This window comes from Lichenostomus cassidix, chromosome 2, assembly GCF_008360975.1.
Source record: "Lichenostomus cassidix isolate B80296 chromosome 2, HeHo_3.0, whole genome shotgun sequence".
Taxonomy (NCBI): Eukaryota; Metazoa; Chordata; class Aves; order Passeriformes; family Meliphagidae; genus Lichenostomus; species Lichenostomus cassidix.
In genome coordinates, this window is record NC_139482.1 from 98569090 (window position 1) to 98588852 (window position 19763).

General features: G+C 39.5%; 1 protein-coding gene across 3 annotated transcripts; it reads left to right on the forward strand.

Annotated features, from left to right (window-relative positions):
- Nucleotides 1-78: 78 nt before the first annotated feature.
- MIMS1 (mitochondrial inner membrane scaffold 1) lies at nucleotides 79-19763 on the forward strand. Of its 3 annotated transcripts, none has more exons than XM_085052483.1 (5): nucleotides 79-204; nucleotides 12285-12390; nucleotides 13608-14080; nucleotides 16198-16309; nucleotides 17383-19763. In XM_085052483.1, the coding sequence occupies exons 3-5, from the start codon at nucleotides 13632-13634 to the stop codon at nucleotides 17713-17715; spliced, it is 894 nt and encodes a 297-aa protein (XP_084908609.1). In that variant the 5' UTR covers nucleotides 79-204; nucleotides 12285-12390; nucleotides 13608-13631; the 3' UTR covers nucleotides 17716-19763. The 3 variants fall into 3 exon arrangements, with proteins under 3 accessions (XP_084908609.1, XP_084908610.1, XP_084908611.1); XM_085052484.1 differs by having other exon boundaries at nucleotides 91-204; nucleotides 12288-12390; XM_085052485.1 differs by lacking the exon at nucleotides 79-204 and adding an exon at nucleotides 4590-4727.

A 19763-nucleotide genomic window follows, 5' to 3' on the forward strand; every position in this document is an offset into this window, starting at 1 on the left:
CCGTGCGGGAGGGGGCGGGGCTCGCGCCTGCGCAGTGGGAGGCGCCGCGGGGCCTGAAGGTGATGGTGGGGACGGGCGCCGCCGCACGTTGCGCGGGGAGGGACGGGGGGAGCGGGGCGGGTGTGACCGGAGCGGCCGTTGGTGACACCGGCGCGTGGCCGCGGCTCGCGGGGCCCCTGAGGAGCGGCGCGGGCCCGGCACGAGGTACCCGCGCGGCGGGGGCGGGAGCGGGAGCGGGAGCGGGAGCGGGAGCGGGAGGGAGGGAGCGGCGGGAGCCGCGGGATTGCGGCGGAACCCCGCAGCCCCGGGCTGTGCGGGAATGGGACTGCCCGCGCCGTCCTCCCGGCTGCCTTCCTCCCGGCTGTCTTCCCTTTACCGCGTCCCTCTTGTGCGGCGTTGAAGGATGTCGGCCGCGACTCAAGAAAGTGGGGTGGGAGATTTGCTTCTTGGTAGGACGATCAAGTGCGTGGGCCTGGGTGCTCCGTGGTGGGCTGTTGCTGCAGCATGTGGGTGGAAAGGAAGGGATTTGGGGATGGGATCTCAGGCTGCGGGTTCCTCACGGAGGGCAGCGCCGATCCCGGCTCTCTGGTGCCCAGGGACAGGACCCGAGGGAACGGCACGGAGCTGTGTCCGAGGAAGTTTAGGCTGGATATTAGGAGAAGGTTTTTCACACAGAGGGTGATTGGGCACTGGAACAGCTCCCCAGGGAAGTGATCCCAGCACCAAGCCTGGCAGAGTTCAAGAAGCGATTGGCAATGCTCTCAGTCACAAGGTGTGATTCTTGGGGTGTCGTGTTCAAGGCCAGGAGTTGGACTCGATGGTCCTGATGGATCCCTTCCAAGTCAGCATATTCTGTGTTACCACTGAAGAACCGCGGGTGCTTTATGCCCCTTAAGGGGATTCTCTCTCAAGACCTGCCTGTAACTTGTCTTTTCAGAATGCTTGAAGTGGCTGTACAAGTGTTTTACTGTCTAATGTTACGTTTCTCATTAGTAATCTCCTCCCGTTAATTAAGTATATCCAGGGAGTCAGACGGAGAAGTCATCAGAATTTTTGTTAAGGCTGTTAAGTGACACGTGGGTCTACGTCAGGTATTACAAACTATAGTTCAGCCTCACTAATGTCCATTTCTGAAATGCTCTCTACAAACTGTCCCAAAAGAGAAAGCATTGTTTTGGACAGTAGTACATAAAGTGCCCTAGAATTCCTTACCAAAGCCAGTTCTTAAACTGAAAGTGTTCTTCAGTTTACCTAATCCCAAAATGCCATTGCTGTTACAAGTATAAACGTAAAGCAATTTGCCAAAGTTTTGCTGCTTTGGAAAGACATAGGGAGCAGAATCCTCGTTTGGAATGTGTTTTGCTGCTTGTGCTTATATGCCTTGCAGCTGCTTCAGTGTGGGACTTGCCTGCACAGAGGATAGTATGTCCCTACCATCCATGTCCGATGGGGGTGGCAGCAGGTGTTCATCTCCTCTGTTCAAGGGCTGTTTGAGGTAAAAAGAGTATGACTGACCTCTGTGGCAGCGTTACTGAATTGCACTCACTGCCTAAGAGGCTCTTCCATCAGGGAATGAAATAAAAAAACAGTGATGATTTGGGTAGGTGGATATCGGGTGGCTTGCACGTGGCAAAAACTGTGTAGGTAAATTCAGACTTAAGGAGTATGTCAGGAATGTAACAAGTTAAAGATTTGTCTAGAGTGACCGTCTGCAGGTCTGATTCACAGGCTGTAGTAGCTGTAAGGAAAGTTTTGATCTGGTTTGGTTTTTAAAAGATTCTGTGTAATTCTCCTGCTGCAGATGGTCTTTTGTCCAAGTAAACTGACCCAGCATTGTGTGTCTGCTCATAGGTATCTCTGAGAAACTGAAGTCTGTTTTTACAAGAAAGAGAGTTCTTGATGTCCCCTAATCTCAGATAAGTGCCCTCAGTTTGCATCTTGGCACATTTCTGTAGGGAAATGTAGGGAGTTTTGTCTGGTCTTGAAGACAAGGGCATGAGAAATTCAACAAGAGGAGGAACAACACTGTTTTTAAAAGCGTAAAACTGCTAGTTGAACCCAACAAATTCCTTGAAATCAGTTTGGCCCTGCAGATTGGAAAGACCGTCCAACATAGTTCTTTTTGGTGTTGAATCCAGATAGTTAAAGATGAACTTATTTTGAAAATCAGATGCTGAAGCAAATTCATCGTCATCAATATTTTAGTATTAGGAATGGAATAAAATCACTGAAAGGACTGAGACCAGGGCCCAAAACCGGATTGAAATTTCCTGGACGGCCAGGTGTCATCAGAAGAGATCATAAGGATTTTACCTTGATATTCTCATAGATAACTACCTTCAAACTGCAACAACTACCTAGTTCCATCACTTTAGGTCAAGGATCAAACTCGGGGTCAGAGATTCTTAATGACTATTATGTACCCCTAGTAGATTTTTTGACTTGAGATGAGTGGATTGTGCCATATGATAACAACAACAAAAAAGAGCACTGCTCAAGTTACAGAACTTTTTCTTAATTTTTAAGTCTTGAATCATGATACCTCTAAAAAACAGATTATTCTTCATGTCCCTGTTGCTATCACAAAATTCCAGTAAGAGTAAAACGTTATTATTCAGTTAAAAAAATCCTTACAATCTATTTTGATTCTACTTCCCTAAATTTAGTTGAGTCCTGAAGGTACCAGTACAGGTGTGTTGAGTACAACACATTTTGTCCATATTAAGTCAAGAATACATCATGTCAAGCGGTCCAGAAAATTATGATTTAAGCAGGTGCTGGCAGGCCAGAGTGGTGAGCCTACTTAGGACTTTTTGTCTTTTAATGTCTTCTTTTAGGCATTGGCGTTACACAGTAGGGTTTAGCCTGGTTGGAACTTTGTGCTTCCTCTTAAAACCTCCAATCCTTTGTAGCCCACTGCCTCCCATCACTCAGTTTTCCCCTCATCCTCTTCAAACTAGCCACATATTTTGTTATGTTTCCAGACATGACCCTGCCCCTTCTAGACAAATTCATTGGAATGGTAAAGCTCTGTTTGGGCACATGAGAGAATGAAAGTGACACTTAGTTGGGCTATAAATTTTAATTCCTTGGATCTACTATTTTATCTTGTCCCAAGAACTGACCTTGATCCTGTGTAACTGTTCTTGTGTAAACAAAACAAGAAGTTGTGTGGCTGTGTTTGTAGCTTTGTAGAATGTTGTGGAGATGATCCCCTGCAGCTCCTTAGAACTTGCCTAGTTTGTCCTTGAGGAGGAGGATGGGGAAGGAAATGGTGGTTAATACAGTCAGGTGCTTATGAACAAATTACAAAACAAATCAGTAGCTTTTTTTCCAATAGATTAATTTTGTTGGTTATAAATAAAAGTACATGAGTGGCTTCACAAGAGTTCAGTGAGTCTCTTCCAAAAGTGGCTGGTGAAAGATTTTAGTAAAATGTGACAGCACTTACCTTTTAACTGAAGTGGTGGTGCTTAGCCCCAGCATGTGCCAGGCAGTTAACTATTTACTCTTACTATTGTGTGGGTTTAAAAACTGGCTTTGCTGATGTTAAAAGTAGATGGTATCTTTTGCTTCCTGCTCTCTCAGGCCATAGGATAGTACTTTCTGATGAGGGATGTTTCTGTGCTGAGCCACAAGCCTTGGGCCTTGTTGGTGACTTCTGGCAGAATGCCATGTGCTTCCAAAGGTTGCAGTGCTGCAGTCACAGGATTCCTTTCTCAGTCTCAATACAGCAATGCTGTAAAACTGCTGCTTCAGACTGTGAATAGGAATGTTATTAAGGTCCTAATACTGAGCTCCTTCTGGTGTAAAGACAGAGCTCTGAATCTGATGCACTTTCAAACACTTGTAGATGCTGTTGTTTTCTTGTTTGCATGTCCTCTATGCAAAAGATGCTATGTAAGGCAGTAAATTGAATAGTGGGCAAGAAGGTTTAGCCAGTCAGGTATTGAGACCTTAATAAAAATAATACTTCTTTCATAAGAGCTGTTCATATTCATTTGTAGAGATGTTGGGAATAGCATTTACTGAAAATTAGATGAGGAGTGTGGTTTTGAGTGTGTGTGTGTTCTGTAAATGTTATGATCAGCCTCTTCACACATAATTTTTCAAGATATTCTGATTGATACTGCACATATTTCCCCATATGGAGAAATTTGAATTCACAACAGAGAATTCAACACTTACTTTGAATATTTAGAAAAGATTTATACTGGAAGTGAATGTCTGCCAACAGTAATTCTGCTGAAAGATGAACGTTCTGTATTTTTTGCTGGAAAAAATGACAGCTTTTCAGTGTTTGAAAATGTGAAATAAATGTGGTGAGAGAATAAAAGAAAAGAATCTCGAACTCAATCTTGAACCAAAAAAAAGTGGGATGGTTTTTTCCAGTTTCATGCTGGTTTACTTTCATTCCTACTTTGTTTCTGATTGTAAGGCTTCAGAATTCTTCCTTGAGAATGTTTTTTTGGACATCTTAGAAACATTTTGAGTGAACTTGATGAGTAAAAGACTTGGTACTTCGAGGTTGTTTTAAGGGTTTTATAAAATTATTACATAAATAATTTGCACGTAATATATTATTACAGACTGTACTGTGTGATTGCTGTTGGGTTATGGAGAGAAGAAACAACAATGAGAGAAGACCTATAAAGACCCAAGGTGGCAAAAATGGCATTTATCAAGCAAGGCTAGAAAGGAAGCAGGTTTGATAGTCACTGTGAAAGGTGAGGCAGAAAGCTGTACAAAGCTGATTCTAAGATCCAAGTTTAAGTATGTTCCTAATAAATGCCTTTTATAATTAGTCTAGATAAAGTATTTGAATACCTCTTATTCTGGGGTTTGGTGAGTTATTTTGACTCTGGCTGGATGTCAGGTGCCCAACAAAGCTGCTCTATCCCTCCCCTCCTCTGCTGGGCAGGGGAGAGAAAATACAGAGAAAGGCTCCTGAGCTGAAGTAAGGGCAGGGTGGGATCAGGGAGGGATCACTGATTGCCATCATGGGCAAAACAGACTCAGTGTGGGGAAATCAATTGAATTTATTACCAGTCAAACAAGTGTACAAAAACGAGAGGTAAAACAAATCTAAAAAAACATCTTCCTGACACTGCTTCCTCCTTACTGGGCTTAACTTTCCAATTCTCTACCTGCTCTTCTTCTCAGTGGCTCAGGAGTACAGGGAATGGGGGTTACAATCAGTTCATCATACTCTCTCACTGCTTCCTCCACAGGGGGAGAACTCCTTCCCCTGCTGCAGCATGGAGTCCCTCCCATGGGAGACAGTCTTCCACAAACTTCTGCAACATGAATCTTTCCCATGAGCTGCAGTTCTTCACAAACTGCTCCAGTGTGGGACCTTTTCCACTGGGTGGAGTCTTTGAGGAACAGCCTGCTCCAGCATGGAACCCCCATGGAATCACAAGTCATCCCAGCAAACCTGCTCTAGCATGGACATCTCTTGCCCAAGGTCCTTACAGGACCTTCTCCAGTGTGGGCTTCCCACAGGGTCACAGCTCTTTCTCTGGCATCCCCCTGCTCCAGCTTGGGGTCCTCCACAGGCTACAGGTGGATCTCTGGACCACCATGGGCTGCAGGGGCACAGCTGCCTCACCATGGTCTGCACCATGGCTGCTGGGCTATCTCAGCTCCAGTGCCTGGAGCAGCTCCTGCCCCTCCTTCTTCACTGACCTTGGTGTCTGCAAGGCTGTTCCTCTCAGATACTCTCACTCTGCTCTTCCCTGGCCACAACTACACGTGTGCAACAATTTCTTTTCCATCTTAATCATATTATTCCAAAGGCACTACCACCATCACTATGGGCTCAGCCTTGGCCAGTGGTGAGTCTTTCTTGGAGCCAGCTGGCATTGGCTCTGTTAAACATGGGGGAAGCTTCTGGCAGCCTCTCAAAAAAACTACCCCTGTAGCCCACCCTCCACCAGAACCTTGCTGCACAAACCTAATACATCTGGGCAAAAAGGCTGAACTTTATTTGGGTTAGCACCATTCATTTTAGTAAAAGTCACCATCTGCAGTGTGTCTCCAATTGTTTCATTACATTCTTCATGAATAAATATTTTATTGTCATTCCAGAAGCTGTTTAAATTAATTATTATAATCCAAATTGCATATATCAGTGAAGTGCTGAGTGACCAGAAAAACTATGAATTAAAAAATGAGCTTGGCTACTACAATCCAAGTTGCGAGTAGCAGGAAATCTTGAGCAAGAATTCAGTTTTTGGCAGCAACCTTTTGACTGTTATTCATGGCTCTATTAGTGAAAAAAGATGTGCACTGCAGCTCTGAGCTTTATCATAAAAGCAGTATCTGAACTCTGAACATAGACCTAATAACCATGTTTGTCGGGCGTTTCAGCATGTGTTAAAGTGTAGAGTCAGAACTCTCAAGATGCCCAGTGAAAGTTGAAAGAGGTGAGGAATTTGTTAAATAAAATTCAGTGTACTATTGAGAGGGAAGATCCTAAGAGATTCTCAAACAATGTTTTGTTGAAGTGTAGAAAACTGATCTATGTATTTGTTTGTGTTTTAGCATCTAACCTCTCATCAGTTCAGTCGTGGATTGTTGGTTTTTTTTTTTCTGGGGGAGTTCAGAGCCATATCCAGGAAACTGCAGACCTGAGGCTCGCTTATGGCCTCCCTTTCCAGCCACCCTTATTTATTCAGTAGAAAATTTTCACTGCCTTGTAAACCACACCACTACACACATAACCCCACAGCCCCACACCTGCATGTCAAGGGCCCTGTGTTAAAAACCCTCTGACAGAAAAACACAAGTGTTTTGGGAGGAATGAACTAATGATACCTTGGAATATACAAGGACAAAAAAAGCTGTTAGGATTCAGAAAGTTATTACCTAAGTGGAATAGAAAGAGAATAGGATGTCATTTTGATCATTAACCTAATAAAGTGGAAGGCAGTGTGAAGAAACCGATGAGTGCAGTCCCTGCTGTGAACTAACATAAGGCTTTTTTGACCTTTTTTAGCATATATATGCCTATTTTTAAGCTTAATTAAAGTCTATAGGCATAACTTCTCTACCTTGCTTATTGCTGACATGTCTTTAGAATGACCAAAGGGCAAAGAAAATCAAACCATACAGCACTTTAAAAGCCAAATTTTTCCTCTTTCCTTGACATGTGCCTATAATGTGAGAGGCTCCGGAACCAATATTGATGATCCAGCAACACTTGTTGGAAGGAATCATAGAGAGCAGAGACCTTTTGTAGTACTAGTATGAGTTGTACTTACACAAAAATTCAGTAGAGGGCAGAACGAAACTTGTGAAAGAAGGAACAGTGCTGACAAATGGAATAGCACCAGTTATTAAAAACAATTCTGAAGAGCAGAAAGCACTACAACTGATTGTGAAACTTTCTTTTAGAAGCATTTCAGAGCATCCACATTTTCATATAATGCTCAGCTACATGTAATCTTAAGATCCATCACAGGGCAAAACAGAGTTACCATGGGCATATTGACTCTGCAGATCAGCTGTTAAGATTCCTGTTTAACATTCCAGATGTATAATTCAACACACATGCATTGCATTACGTTCTCCTGCATTATTTGTCTTCTGAATCCAGTGTGCAGACTTTATGCATCTCTTATTCTTCCTAAAGCTACTTCTTGTTGTCCTTTTTAATATTTGGGTACCAGAAGATTGTAGTAGTGGTGATAGCTCAGTGTATAAGGACCCTGTGTAAGTATATTTTACTTTCTTGATTTTTCTCTTGATTTTTGATGGTGTTTTAGCAAGAACAAGAGTAGTTTGGATAAAATAAGGGTAACAAAGTTGTTGGCTTGTCTCCACTTAGCAGTATTGAATTGTATTGATATTATCAATTTAAAAAATTACAGCATGGCATTTACTAAGTGAAGATAGTATAGAGGTTAGATGTGATAGAGGTAGGGTGGGGCTGATGTTTTAGGGTCATTTGTCTGCAAGGGTTTAATCCTTCACTTGTTTTAATGTGATTTTACCAAGTTTAAAATAAATTCCACCATAATTTATATTGAATTACTCTCTTTCACCTAAAATGTGGTTTTATATTTTTAGACAGTTCTGAAAGGTGGACAAAACTACACAGCTAATGATGCCCAAACTTCAAATTATAAGCAAGTTTTTTTTAGAATGAATAACAGATAGTATGAGTAACACTGCAAAAGTAGTAAAGGTCAAAACACAAATTCTAAATGTTCATCCATGTATTCAGAGCATTAATACAAAGCATTAAAAGTCCCTGTGCACTGCCGTTTTCCCATCTGTGGTTAGTGGCTCCATGCTGTGCCAACCTTTTGCAGTTACCAATAGGTTTACAGTTTTATTTTACATTGAATTTAAGAAAAATAATGCTTTGCATGTATTGCACTAGTCTTACAATGATTTTAAAATATGTTCCCAGATTTTTAGGCAATGCATAGATGTTTTCAGATCAGTTGCAGTTTTCTTATTTTGGTTTATATTTTTTTTTTTAATATACTGTCATTGAGTTCTTTAAAAGAACAATTCAAATCGAAAACAAGCTTTGGGGTTTTTTATTATATTAAGTAAAAATGTAAGTAATATGGTGGGGTTATTTATTAAATTGAGCTGCTTGGATGAGATCTCCATATTTGCTTTTTATGCAGTTTGAAAGACGAGTTGAAAACGATTTCTGAAAACTTGGTTTGTTTCCTTTCAAAATTCTTCTGTGCCTGCCACACACAACGCTCAAAGTTTTCTTGATTTTACACTAAATATGACAAGAATGTAAATTAATTCTCTGTTTTCACAGAAAGGTGCCTTGGGAATGGAAAAAACTCACGGATTTTCATTGGGAAGTCTCCTGTGGTGTAATTAATGTTCTTTTTTTAAACAGTAACAGAACAAGTAAAAATGCTTTAAAGTCATCCATATTTGCATATTGTGTCCAGAGTGTTTCTGGTATAACTGAGAAAATAAACCAGTGTTCTTTACATATACTATACCCTCAATTCCCTCAGATGCTTTCTGACCTCTTTTACAAAAGAACACTAAAGTTTTTGCCATCTTATATCCACCCCCTTTCTCATATTTTAATTTCTCTGGTAACTCAAAAAACATTAATTGTAACAGGGCAACCATTTTTATACAAATTATCCTGATGTAAGTCTCATCTGACAGCATCTCTATCATGTTTTCTCTTTCCAACAGCAAATATCCACAGCAGCCTTTGCCATACCTGTATTGGCCAGGCTTGTTACTTCTGTTTTTTCCAAAGATCTCTTGAGGTTTCTCAGGCACAGAATGTTAGCACACATCCAAAGCCAGTGACTTTGTAGGAGTCACATAGACCAGCTCTGTGACATTAAAAATTCTTGAACTTTTGTTGTCCTCAGGAATAAAAAAGCAAGTCTAATATCTACTTCATAATTATCATTGGAAAGTAGAGTAAATGCAGGAGCTAAGATGTTACTGCAGCATATCAGATTTATGCCAAAGCTGATCTGAATTATAACACAAGTATAGAAGTTTCCTAAACAAAACCTCCAGCACTGTAATGAGAAGCTGATCTATACTTTTCCTTAAGAGGCTCTAAAGCACTCCCTTTATGTCAGAGGCCTTGTTAACAGCTCACCATGAGACAGAGGTGCCTTCAGGAACTAAGGATGTCCAAGAATCCCAACCAGGAGTTTGTCCTGAACAGCCAAGGTCTCTACAGCTCAGTTTACAGTCACATAGTAGTTTACATTACTACTAAATAGTTAGGCTGGGATGTGACAGTGCTGAAGAGGAGACCTTCACAGGTGTTTTTATAGCATTTCATGGTTTGTGTAACTAGTATATGTTCAGTCACTGACCACGTGGGATTCTTGGAGCAGAGAACAGCTAGATTTGTCCTTGAACACTTTTTTTTTCTTTGCGGCATTTTTAGGAAAAAACTAACACAGAAATCTAAGATGCTTTAAAACACCTTTCCCTTTGCCTCCACCCCACAGACAAATGCTTTTCTGCCTTGGTATGTGGAGCTTCTACCTTCTGTCCTTTTCTGTACCTTTGCAGCATGATGCAACAGCATGAAAAAAATTTAAACACACTAAAATGAAGAAGCAACTTCTGAGAAGTCACAAGGTGAAATTGTGGGTAGCATTCAGGTTATGTTCTGACTTCCTTAAAATCTGAGTGGTTTTAACAACCTATAGGTGCAATTGTATAGCTTCATTAATTTCTTTGAGAAGTATTATGCTTAGAGATGAAAATTGTGTCTCAAATCTATAGGGAGACACTTCCTGCTGCTTGTTGAAGTGCACAGTGTACTAGGAACTTCTTTCACTAATTGTGTCTAAAAGTTTCTCTGTATTCATCTCATGTTTTAGAGGGGTTCATATTTATTTGGACCTCCAACCATAATTATTGTGCACTTGATCTGTCCTGTTAAAGATCTGTTTGCATTGTTGAGCCAAGTAACTAAAGCATCACAATTGAACAGCTGCACCCATCACACCTTTAAAAATTTTTGTTTCTTTAAAATGAATTTTCAAAGTAGATGCTGTATTAATCTGCTACTTTATTTATGTGCCTTTCCTACATCAGGCTGTAACCCAGTGCTTCTGGATAGCAGTGTAATCCTCAATGTACCAACGCTTCAAAAGGTCTCTCCTTTGTTCATTTAGAGAAGCAAAGCATGTACCTGTGAAACACAGTAAGGTCATTAGGAAAATTTTAACCTTGTTTCAAAAAACATGTTTTTTTAATCTCTCAAACAGAAGCACCATCATATCTTAACCTCTCCTTATATATCAAGCTATCGTTCTTCTCCACATTTTTAAAGTGGAGAAACAAAAAGTAAGCTGTTGTGCAGAACATTAGCTAGAACCATATTATTTTCTTATGCAGATAGGTGCACCTTTTCAGGATCTACTGTAGATGGTTATAGAACATTCCTTTTGACCTGCCAGGTCATGCATCATGGAGAAAAAAGCCTTTGATTAATGACTTTCAAGTCTTTCTGAGGATATAGGAACAAAAAGTGGCATGGCAAGTCTTGTAATAGCTCCAGAACTTTCTCTGCTTTAAAGCCATTGGTGACATTCTATTTTTAAGTCTTGCACGGTGCATGTAAGTCAGTGAGCAAAGGCCTTGAAACTCATTTACTGATCAGAGCAGTGTTATGTGCTGCCTGATGAGCGTTGGACACAGTGGTGACCCACACTCAGGATAATGGAGCCATTTCCTACCCCAGTGTTCTGCAGCCACTGCAGTGGGTCAGAGGTGTTTGGACAGTGCTGGAATGCAGAACCTAGAAATGGTGCTCTGAGAAATGCTACTGTATATACACTGAAAGGAGTGAAAAAATTCAGAAATGCTTGTTCAGCTTCTTAGTCCTGTACCGAAGAATGATCTCTTTTCCAAGGCTGCTGGAATGCAGTGTCCTGTTAGTAACATTAACGACTCAAAATCAGAGTGCTCAGCATGGTTTCCCCCATGCTGAATGGTGGCAATTTGCAGAGCTTGTTTGGAACAGGTGTTTTTCAGTAGGGTACTGGCGAACAGTAGAAGTCTGACCCCAGAGCTCCCAGATTCCCATAGATGGATGCCTTTTGCTGAGTGTGCTGGCTGGATATTGAGAAAATCTACTTAGGGCAGATGCCCAGTGTTGTGTACTATTAGTGAGAGGGGAAAAATGTTCTCTGTGGAGAGTGTTATCCCTCAGAAAAGAACTGTTAGAGGCAATAGGCAAGGAATGCAGTTGTCATGTTACAATTTCTGTAAATCAGTTAAGTAGTTGGCATATGACAGGGTGCCATCTGAACACTTGAGTTTTGCTGAGTGTTTTCACTACTTGTGGTTTTGAGGAGCAATTGCATTTGGATCTCAGAAGTCAGCAAGAATCTCTGTTTCTTGTAAAACTAGAGATACCACAAGCAGTTGCTGCTTCCAGTGAAGTCTTACAGAAAACTGAGTCGTGGAGAGCCGGTACCTGTAGCTGATGCCATGAGCAGTTTAGTTGCCATTAATTCAAGCACAACATTAGCATAAAACTACCTAGAAAGCATACAGGCAGGAATGTTCCAGTGGATGTATTTGGATTAGCAAACTTTCCTCTCTTGGAAGAGAACAGTAATTCACAGTTGAGGAACTTCTAAAATTACATAGAAAAAATCTTCCATTAGCATGTCAGTATTCAAAGGGGAACTTATGCCAATAACTTTCTCAGTAAGCAAGGTTTCAAGCTGACCAAAAAATCTTCATAGGATTAGTTTGCTGTTGTTGCTATTTCTCTAAATGTGTCTTTTTTTTTACTTCAGCAGTCATCAATGTGTTCAAGACTTACATTTGAAAGGTGGGGAACTAGTGGAAGAGTTGCAACTTTTTGAAGATATAAAACTTACCATATCTAGAAAGTAATAAAGGGTATGCATACTTTCACCTTTTTTTTTTTAACTTCTGCCTATGGTAGGCAGTATTGATCATTTTCTGCAGCCCAGATAAATTCAGTACTAAAGCACTTGACTGAAAGATATCTAAAGCTACAGGTGAAGGGAAAGCAAATATGAAGTTTCAATTAAATTTGAATGATTTCTAGTTCAGATAAAGAATTGTTATGACAATAAAAAACGGAAAAGCATTAGGAATATACAAAACTTGTAACACAGCTTACTTAAGTGGCATTTGTTACATCAATTAGCATCACCTTTTTCTTTTTGGAGGGAAGGAATGTTAGTTCTGTAACTTGCAGTCATTGAATAAAGGAAAGGAGAGAGTATTTCAGTCACAATTTCAAAGCATGTTTTTTTGGGAGAAAAATTATTTCTTAATGGCTATGCATGCCAAACGAAATTCCTTTCTTCTTTGTGGGGAAGCTTTCAATAGTTATTTCAAACTTTCAAAAGTAACTGGTAAGCATTCAAAATGATAAGGTTAACTGGGTTATATACAGTCTTAAAATATTCTTTGCATTGCAATATTTGGAAAATTGCAGTTCAGTTTTGCTCATTTTAATGCATGACATTCAACAGTACCTTCTCCCTTCTTGGCAGATGTTACTGGCAGGCTGTTACAGTTAAACTATTTAGGTTATTGGTTGATTATTAATAATTATTTCTATTGGCTTTTTTTAACTGTACGAGTTTTTACTCAAAATAGTAAGGAACATGAAAAATTTTACCAAAACTAAGAATGCATTGATACCAAAAATTAATTTTAATTGCACTTACTTCAGTGAATTTATACTGCACTTATGTAGGCTCAAAGTATCACTCAAGCTATCAGTTGCTACTATAAGTGAGGTTTAAGGGTAGCTTTTCAGTAGCTGTGCCAGGATATGTAGATAAAAGCAGTAGATAGTACTAAAATCCTAAGAATGTTTTTAGGGAGTAAAGCGATCATGTTAGCAGTGAGGAGCAGAGTGTGTTAAGTGAAGGGGCTATATTAGCTCAGAATGCTGGAGAAATTAGGTATAAAATTATTTCCTATTTCTAGAAGGTAACAATTTCTGCAAAGAAAGATAAGAAAAACCTTTTAGAAGTAGAATAGCAAGCCATTTAAATTTGAGAATTTCAATGGCATTGGAGCAAGTAGAAATCACATCATTGAAATGCAGTTTGTTTACTCGTGTTTCTTCTCTGTAGGAACTTCATCCACACTTCACCAAAATGCAGCGGAGTCTGTTCCATGCTGCATCTCAGCTGGCGCACGGGACGTGTTGGTTCTTCCCTCGCACTGCCGTTCTTCAGTGCTTGAAAGGACAGTCCGTGTGGTCTAATGTGGGATGCAAAGTGATTCTGGCACTGGACCCTCCTAAACGATGTCTTCATGCAGGTGCAGCTCACTTTGCCTCAAAGAAAACTGCTTTTTCATCACAGCCAGCAGACTCTTCTCACAAAGTACCAGAAGAGAGAAATCCTTTGCCTTCGGCCACTGATGCACCCAAGCAGAGCCCTGCAGAGTCAGATTCCTCAGAACCTGATCCATTACAAGACAAATCAATTAGTCTCGTTCAGAGATTCAAGAAAACTTTTAAGCAGTATGGAAAAGTCATGATTCCAGTGCACCTTCTGACTTCCACTGTATGGTTTGGATCCTTTTACTATGCAGCCATGAAGTAAGTTGAAATTTTGTTGCAGTGCCCAATACTGTGGTGGAATTGAGACTTTCACAAGCAAAAGGACATAAAATTTATTATTGCATGTTAAAAAGTGCCTTTATATGTAAAAGAGAAATGTGGCTACATTTTTAACTAAAGCCTAAGATTAATATTGAAAGTATATAGGATCCCTGAGTGTCACGTGCATACTATTACCATGCAGTTATTGCTGTGTACCAGGTATGTTGCTAACATTTAAAGGAATGGTCATCTCCCCATAATGATGCATGGATGGAAACAGCTTCGAAATTATTAATAACCTCTCAAGAGGTAAAGATAGGGGTTTGGAATCCTGATTGTGAATGGCTAGGTGAGGTCTTTATAGACCTTTTATTTCTTGCCCTTTGACTTCAAGGCATTTTACCATTTCTTCCCTGCTTCATCCCCAGTCCTCCCTCATAACTGGATTTTCATTTCATGGATTTACCTCATTTCACAACCTATGTGTATTCCTTCCTTTTTTGTTTCTGTTTCCTGTCTTTTCTGCCATCCACTGAAAAAATTCCTACTGTAGGCCATACTTTTCAATTGGAAATTAAATATATGTGTGGTTAAAAAACAAGAGATAAACTAAGTATTGTAATTTTAGTTTCTTTTAGTTATAGCATGTGCTAGATACTGTTCTCGAAAAATGGCATGTATTAGGAAAAAACTACTACATCAATTATGAGCTGCTAGTTTGCTAGTTCAGATGAAAGGGGTTTTATTTATCTGAAAATAGTTTGCTAAGTATGAGCAAATGTTTATCTCTGGACTGCTGGTGTTCTATATTTAATAATAGAAAGCATGAAACAACGATGGTTTGTGGTCGCAAGGATGGGACTCTGACATCAGAATGCCTTACTGCACAAGTGTTTGTTTTAGTTACTCTAACCAGCTGGCATAATTGCCCTTTCTGGGAGCTATAGATCCAAATGTCATTCTAAATTTAGCTCATGTCAGAGGAATAAAGGTCTTGAGCTATAAAAATATTTTGCTTTGGATGAATTCAGGTTGATGCTTACATCCAGACATTTCAGATTGAGTGAAGATTACTTTTCTCGAAACTCTAAAGCCTGCTGCTAAAGTAGGTATTTGGCAGATGAAAACAACTGAAATATTCAACTAGAAACTAATTACAACAAAGCTTCAGTTTGTTATGCCACAGGAGCAGCACCCTCTTGAAGTGGAAAAATAACTTTCAGAATGAGTGCTCATACTAGACTAAACAGTGGTGGTTTATGAAATGGCACAGTTAGTGCTGTCTTTCAGATCTTGCTAGGTCTCCATTTCCTACTCTGGGAATAAGCCTTCAGACTGTAGGTTCTGGTAACTGTTGGTGAATTACTGCCTATTACTGTTCCTGATGCTGAAGTGATTGCATGCTCAGAAGAATGCTCAAAATATCAGATAGAAATGGATAATGATACTAACAATACAGCATCTCTAAATATTGGAAACTTAGGTCTTCCATAACTGTGTGTTGCTTTCTTCTGTAATATGGAGATGAGCTTTTTCTTTTCTCCATTGGTGCTTTCCTGGATTTCAAATAGAAAGAAATTGTGATAGGAGCTCCCTCCACCCATCTTGACAATTTATATTGACATGGTAGAACAACTGAGCACAAAGCCCCTGGAGTCTTGTCAGCATAACATGTTGCTTCCTTTTCTTTTGCCACATTCCATTTGTTTGATATATTTAGAAGTGAATAGAGAACGTTGTCTGAAATTTTAAAATGTAAAAAGGTAATTTTAGGCAAAACAGAACATGAACTTGAACATGCACAGCTGGAGCCTGAGTAGCTGTCTCACCACCATTACAGCTACTTACCTCCAAACATAAACTGGGACACAGGTAAGTTAGAAGCTATTTCACACAACAGGGATAATATAAATGGGAGACCTTTTGAAATGCTGACAAGAATATTCATTTTCCTGTGATCAGAAACATAAATCCTGTAAGTATATGGCTTAGATTAAAAAACATTTTGTTCTCAAATTACAAAGTTTGTGTAATAAAGAATAAAAATAGTACTCTAAATTACTGTTGAGGTTTCAAATTCCAATTCAAGTTACCAATGTTTTCCTCTTTTATAGTGGGGTGAATGTTGTTCCATTCCTTGAGTTGATTGGCTTACCAGACAGCGTAGTAGACATCCTGAAAAATTCCCAGAGTGGAAATGCACTAACTGCATATGCATTGTATAAAGTAAGTATAATTATAGTTTGTAAATAAGCTCTAAATCTTGCCTGGTGAACTAAACAGGGTTTACTTGTTTACAACAGAAAGAATTAATTTTCTTTGATAGTTACATGTACTTGAGCATTCATTTTTGTGGTAAAAATAGTCCCATGCAAGTTGGTATGTGTTCTGTGTTCCTTCAAGGAGTCTGTCTGAATTTCTAAAATAACAACTTCTTTGCTCCAGAACTACTGCAGCCCTCTGAGATTTAATGACAATTAAGTTATTCTTCTGTATCCCTGACATAATTATCAGGGACAAAGAGGTAAAGTCTAAACACCTCACTGAATTCCAGATTAAAGCAGATTTATTTTTATCTTAGATGATTTTTTGTCTTCCTACCTTAGTTGTCCATCACTCTCAAGTACTTTCACTGTCCATTTGAATCAATTACTTATGTTCAGGTTTGTATTTCCTTTTATTGCTTTATATCTGCAAAGTCTGTGCTTGGGAAACTTGAAACATGTCAGACCATGCAAAAACAAGGTACAGTGTTTGCTGTACATGCCACTCATTTGTTTTGTTTCCAAATGTGTGATGTGATGTGATGTGTGATGTGTAATGTGTGTCTTGCCTGTTATTCAAAGGGGTTATTTTCCCAAACAAAATGTGAAAGTACCACTCTTTCCAAATTTTCCTGTGCCTAAAAGAGACCAATAAATAAATGTGGTTAAGTATAAAGATGTTATAGCTGAGAGATCTGGCAGTGTTGGAAGAAACTCAGTGTTCACATGCTGTCTGTTCTGAATTGCATTGAGATGCTGAATGCTTGTCCTTCAAGCTGCACAGGGAAGGTTTGTGTGTTGTTTAGTTTTTTTAAGGGAAGTCTAATGCCCTTTCTGGCTCTGACAAAATGATACTTTAAGTAAAAGGTATGCATTTCTAGGGGATGCACTGTAAACTGGTTTCTTTCCTTATAAATTGAAGATACCTTTAGAATCTGACACTGGTCAAAATAAATTTTCAGCATAATAAAATACCTTTTGCTGGATGTTATTGTTCTGTTTTATTTATATGGTATGTTCTCTGGTTTCTTTAAGATTGCAACTCCTGCCAGATACACTGTGACTTTGGGAGGAACATCTTTCACTGTTAAATATCTACGTACGCATGGCTACATGTCCACACCACCACCAGTAAAGGAATACCTACAAGACAGGATGGAGGAAACAAAGGATAAAATTACGGAGAAGATGGGGGAAACAAAGGATAAAATTACGGAGAAGATGGGGGAAACAAAGGATAAAATTACGGAGAAGATGGGGGAAACAAAGGATAAAATTACAGAGAAGATGGAGGAAACAAAGGATAAAATTACAGGGAAGATACAAGAAACCAAAGATAAAGTTGCGTTCAAAAAAATAAAGGAGTAGGAGAGATGCTTAATTTTTGGATATATTAAACTTAGCACTTTAACCCTTTGTGAGGCAGGATATGCAAAGTTCACTTCTGAGCTTTTCTTTTTTTTTCTTTTTTTTTCTTTTTTTTTCTTTTTTTTTCCCCCTTGTCTGGAGACTACAGTTGCTATGTAGATTTAAAGGTTAAAGTTCCCTGGGGGAGAGGTTGTGACTAAATTGCAATTTACAGAAGGAAAAGTGAATGTCAGATTAGAAGTTAACATGTCTCTTGGTAATAATGTTAACGGGTACTCTTCCCTCTTTTTTTTCCATACCCTTCTCAAAATGAAGGTTAGTTCTGCCAAAAGCCACTACTTTATTCTTCTTCCATCGTAGTGCACAGCCATTGTTCCACTAGACTGAGCCTTTCATTAGATGAGAATGAAGATTTCTCTGTTGGGAAGGGCAACATGTTTAGGTTTTTAGAGTATGTGGACCCAAGGCCTCTTCAATCGTGATCATCTCTCAACTGTAGCAGACCACTGTCACTGATACTGCTACATGAAGAAATTGATAGATCAGCTACTCAGCAGAAATTAATTACAATGGCTTCCTTGGCTTCAGCCAGGCTGCAGTGGTTTACAGGTTGAGAATATAAATCTTTCTTGGACAGTGCATCTCTTCAGAAATCTCAACTGAAAGCTATAGGAAGATGAGTAAATCACAGTAGCCATACTGTCAAGTGTACTTTGTTTCCTGAAGTTGATTTACAGTAGAAAGTCATGAAATGAAATTAATCAATAATTGTATATTAAATTTTAGTATTTGTTTATTGTGTTAAAGTTTACAAACCTGCTTTCATTTTTGAAACAAAAAAATATTTGAAAGAGAAGTTTATTTGAGAAATTGCTATACTAAGAGGCTTTTTTAAACACATAGAAAGTTAAACCCCAAAGTTCCTCCTGCTATTTAGAAATCCCTCAGACTTAGAACAATTTGACTAAAATAAGCATGATTTCTGAGACAGTGATCACAGTCCACCAAACTTTTTTCGCCCTACATTTTCTTAAGTCAGGCAAACACTTATTCATACCTGAAGGCTGAAATGCTGTCTCAGATGTCATCAAGGACTAAAGCTGAAACTGTTTTATTTGACTAGGCAGGCAAACTTCTCTCAGTCTTACTCAAATGTAGGCTAAATTGAAGTGTGTTTTTCCTATTTCTACTACAGATCTCACTTTGTAGCAACTCTGCATGTGTAAGTTGTTTAGCAAAGGTGCTTTTTTGCAGGAGGATATGGGGAAGCAACAGAGTTGGACCCTGAGCTTTGTAATTGACTGGAAGGAAAGAATATAGCTGATGATGAAGTATCAGCTCTGCCCCACTGTCCTGTTTTCATTCGAGTCACTGAGGGCCTCTCCGTGTTAGAGTTGAACTTCATTAACTTGATTGTGCAGGATTGATTACATACTTCTCTGCCTCTGTCCACATGTAAAATAGTAACTGAAATCTAATGCCTACCTCACAGGGATGTTGTGAGGAATAATCATTGTATATTCAGTGACCTGAAGATGTAAAGTGCCATGTTTCTGATAAATATTATTAAAAAAAATATTTCTGTGAACTCTTATACTGCTAAGTACTACTGCAGGACTGGATGTTAATAGATGCTATTCTGTTTTTCTGTTTTAGTGTTCTTTTCTGTACTGTCCCCATGCACACACTCTTCTGATGTTGGCATTTGTTCTGCTTTTCCACTTTTGGGGGCAATGTTACCCATGTCCTGCAGCACCCTGCAAAAGCCCAAAGTGTGCCCCAGTAATACTGCATGGTCGCTCTCTGTCTGGGGCCACATGTGGGACCATCTCAGTGCAACTCACAGGATCCATCTCTTCTTTGCACGTGCCAGGGATTGCACAGGAGCACCTTGATGTCCTAGGATGAGTTTTTGGCCCTTAGACATGTTAGAATTTGTTCATTGCACCACCTCTTCTTGCCCTTCTTGTCCTGCTGGCCTGTGACCACTCCAGTGTTTATATGATCCCTCTCTATTAATGCTAAGTACAAAAGCTGTTTGACTTGGA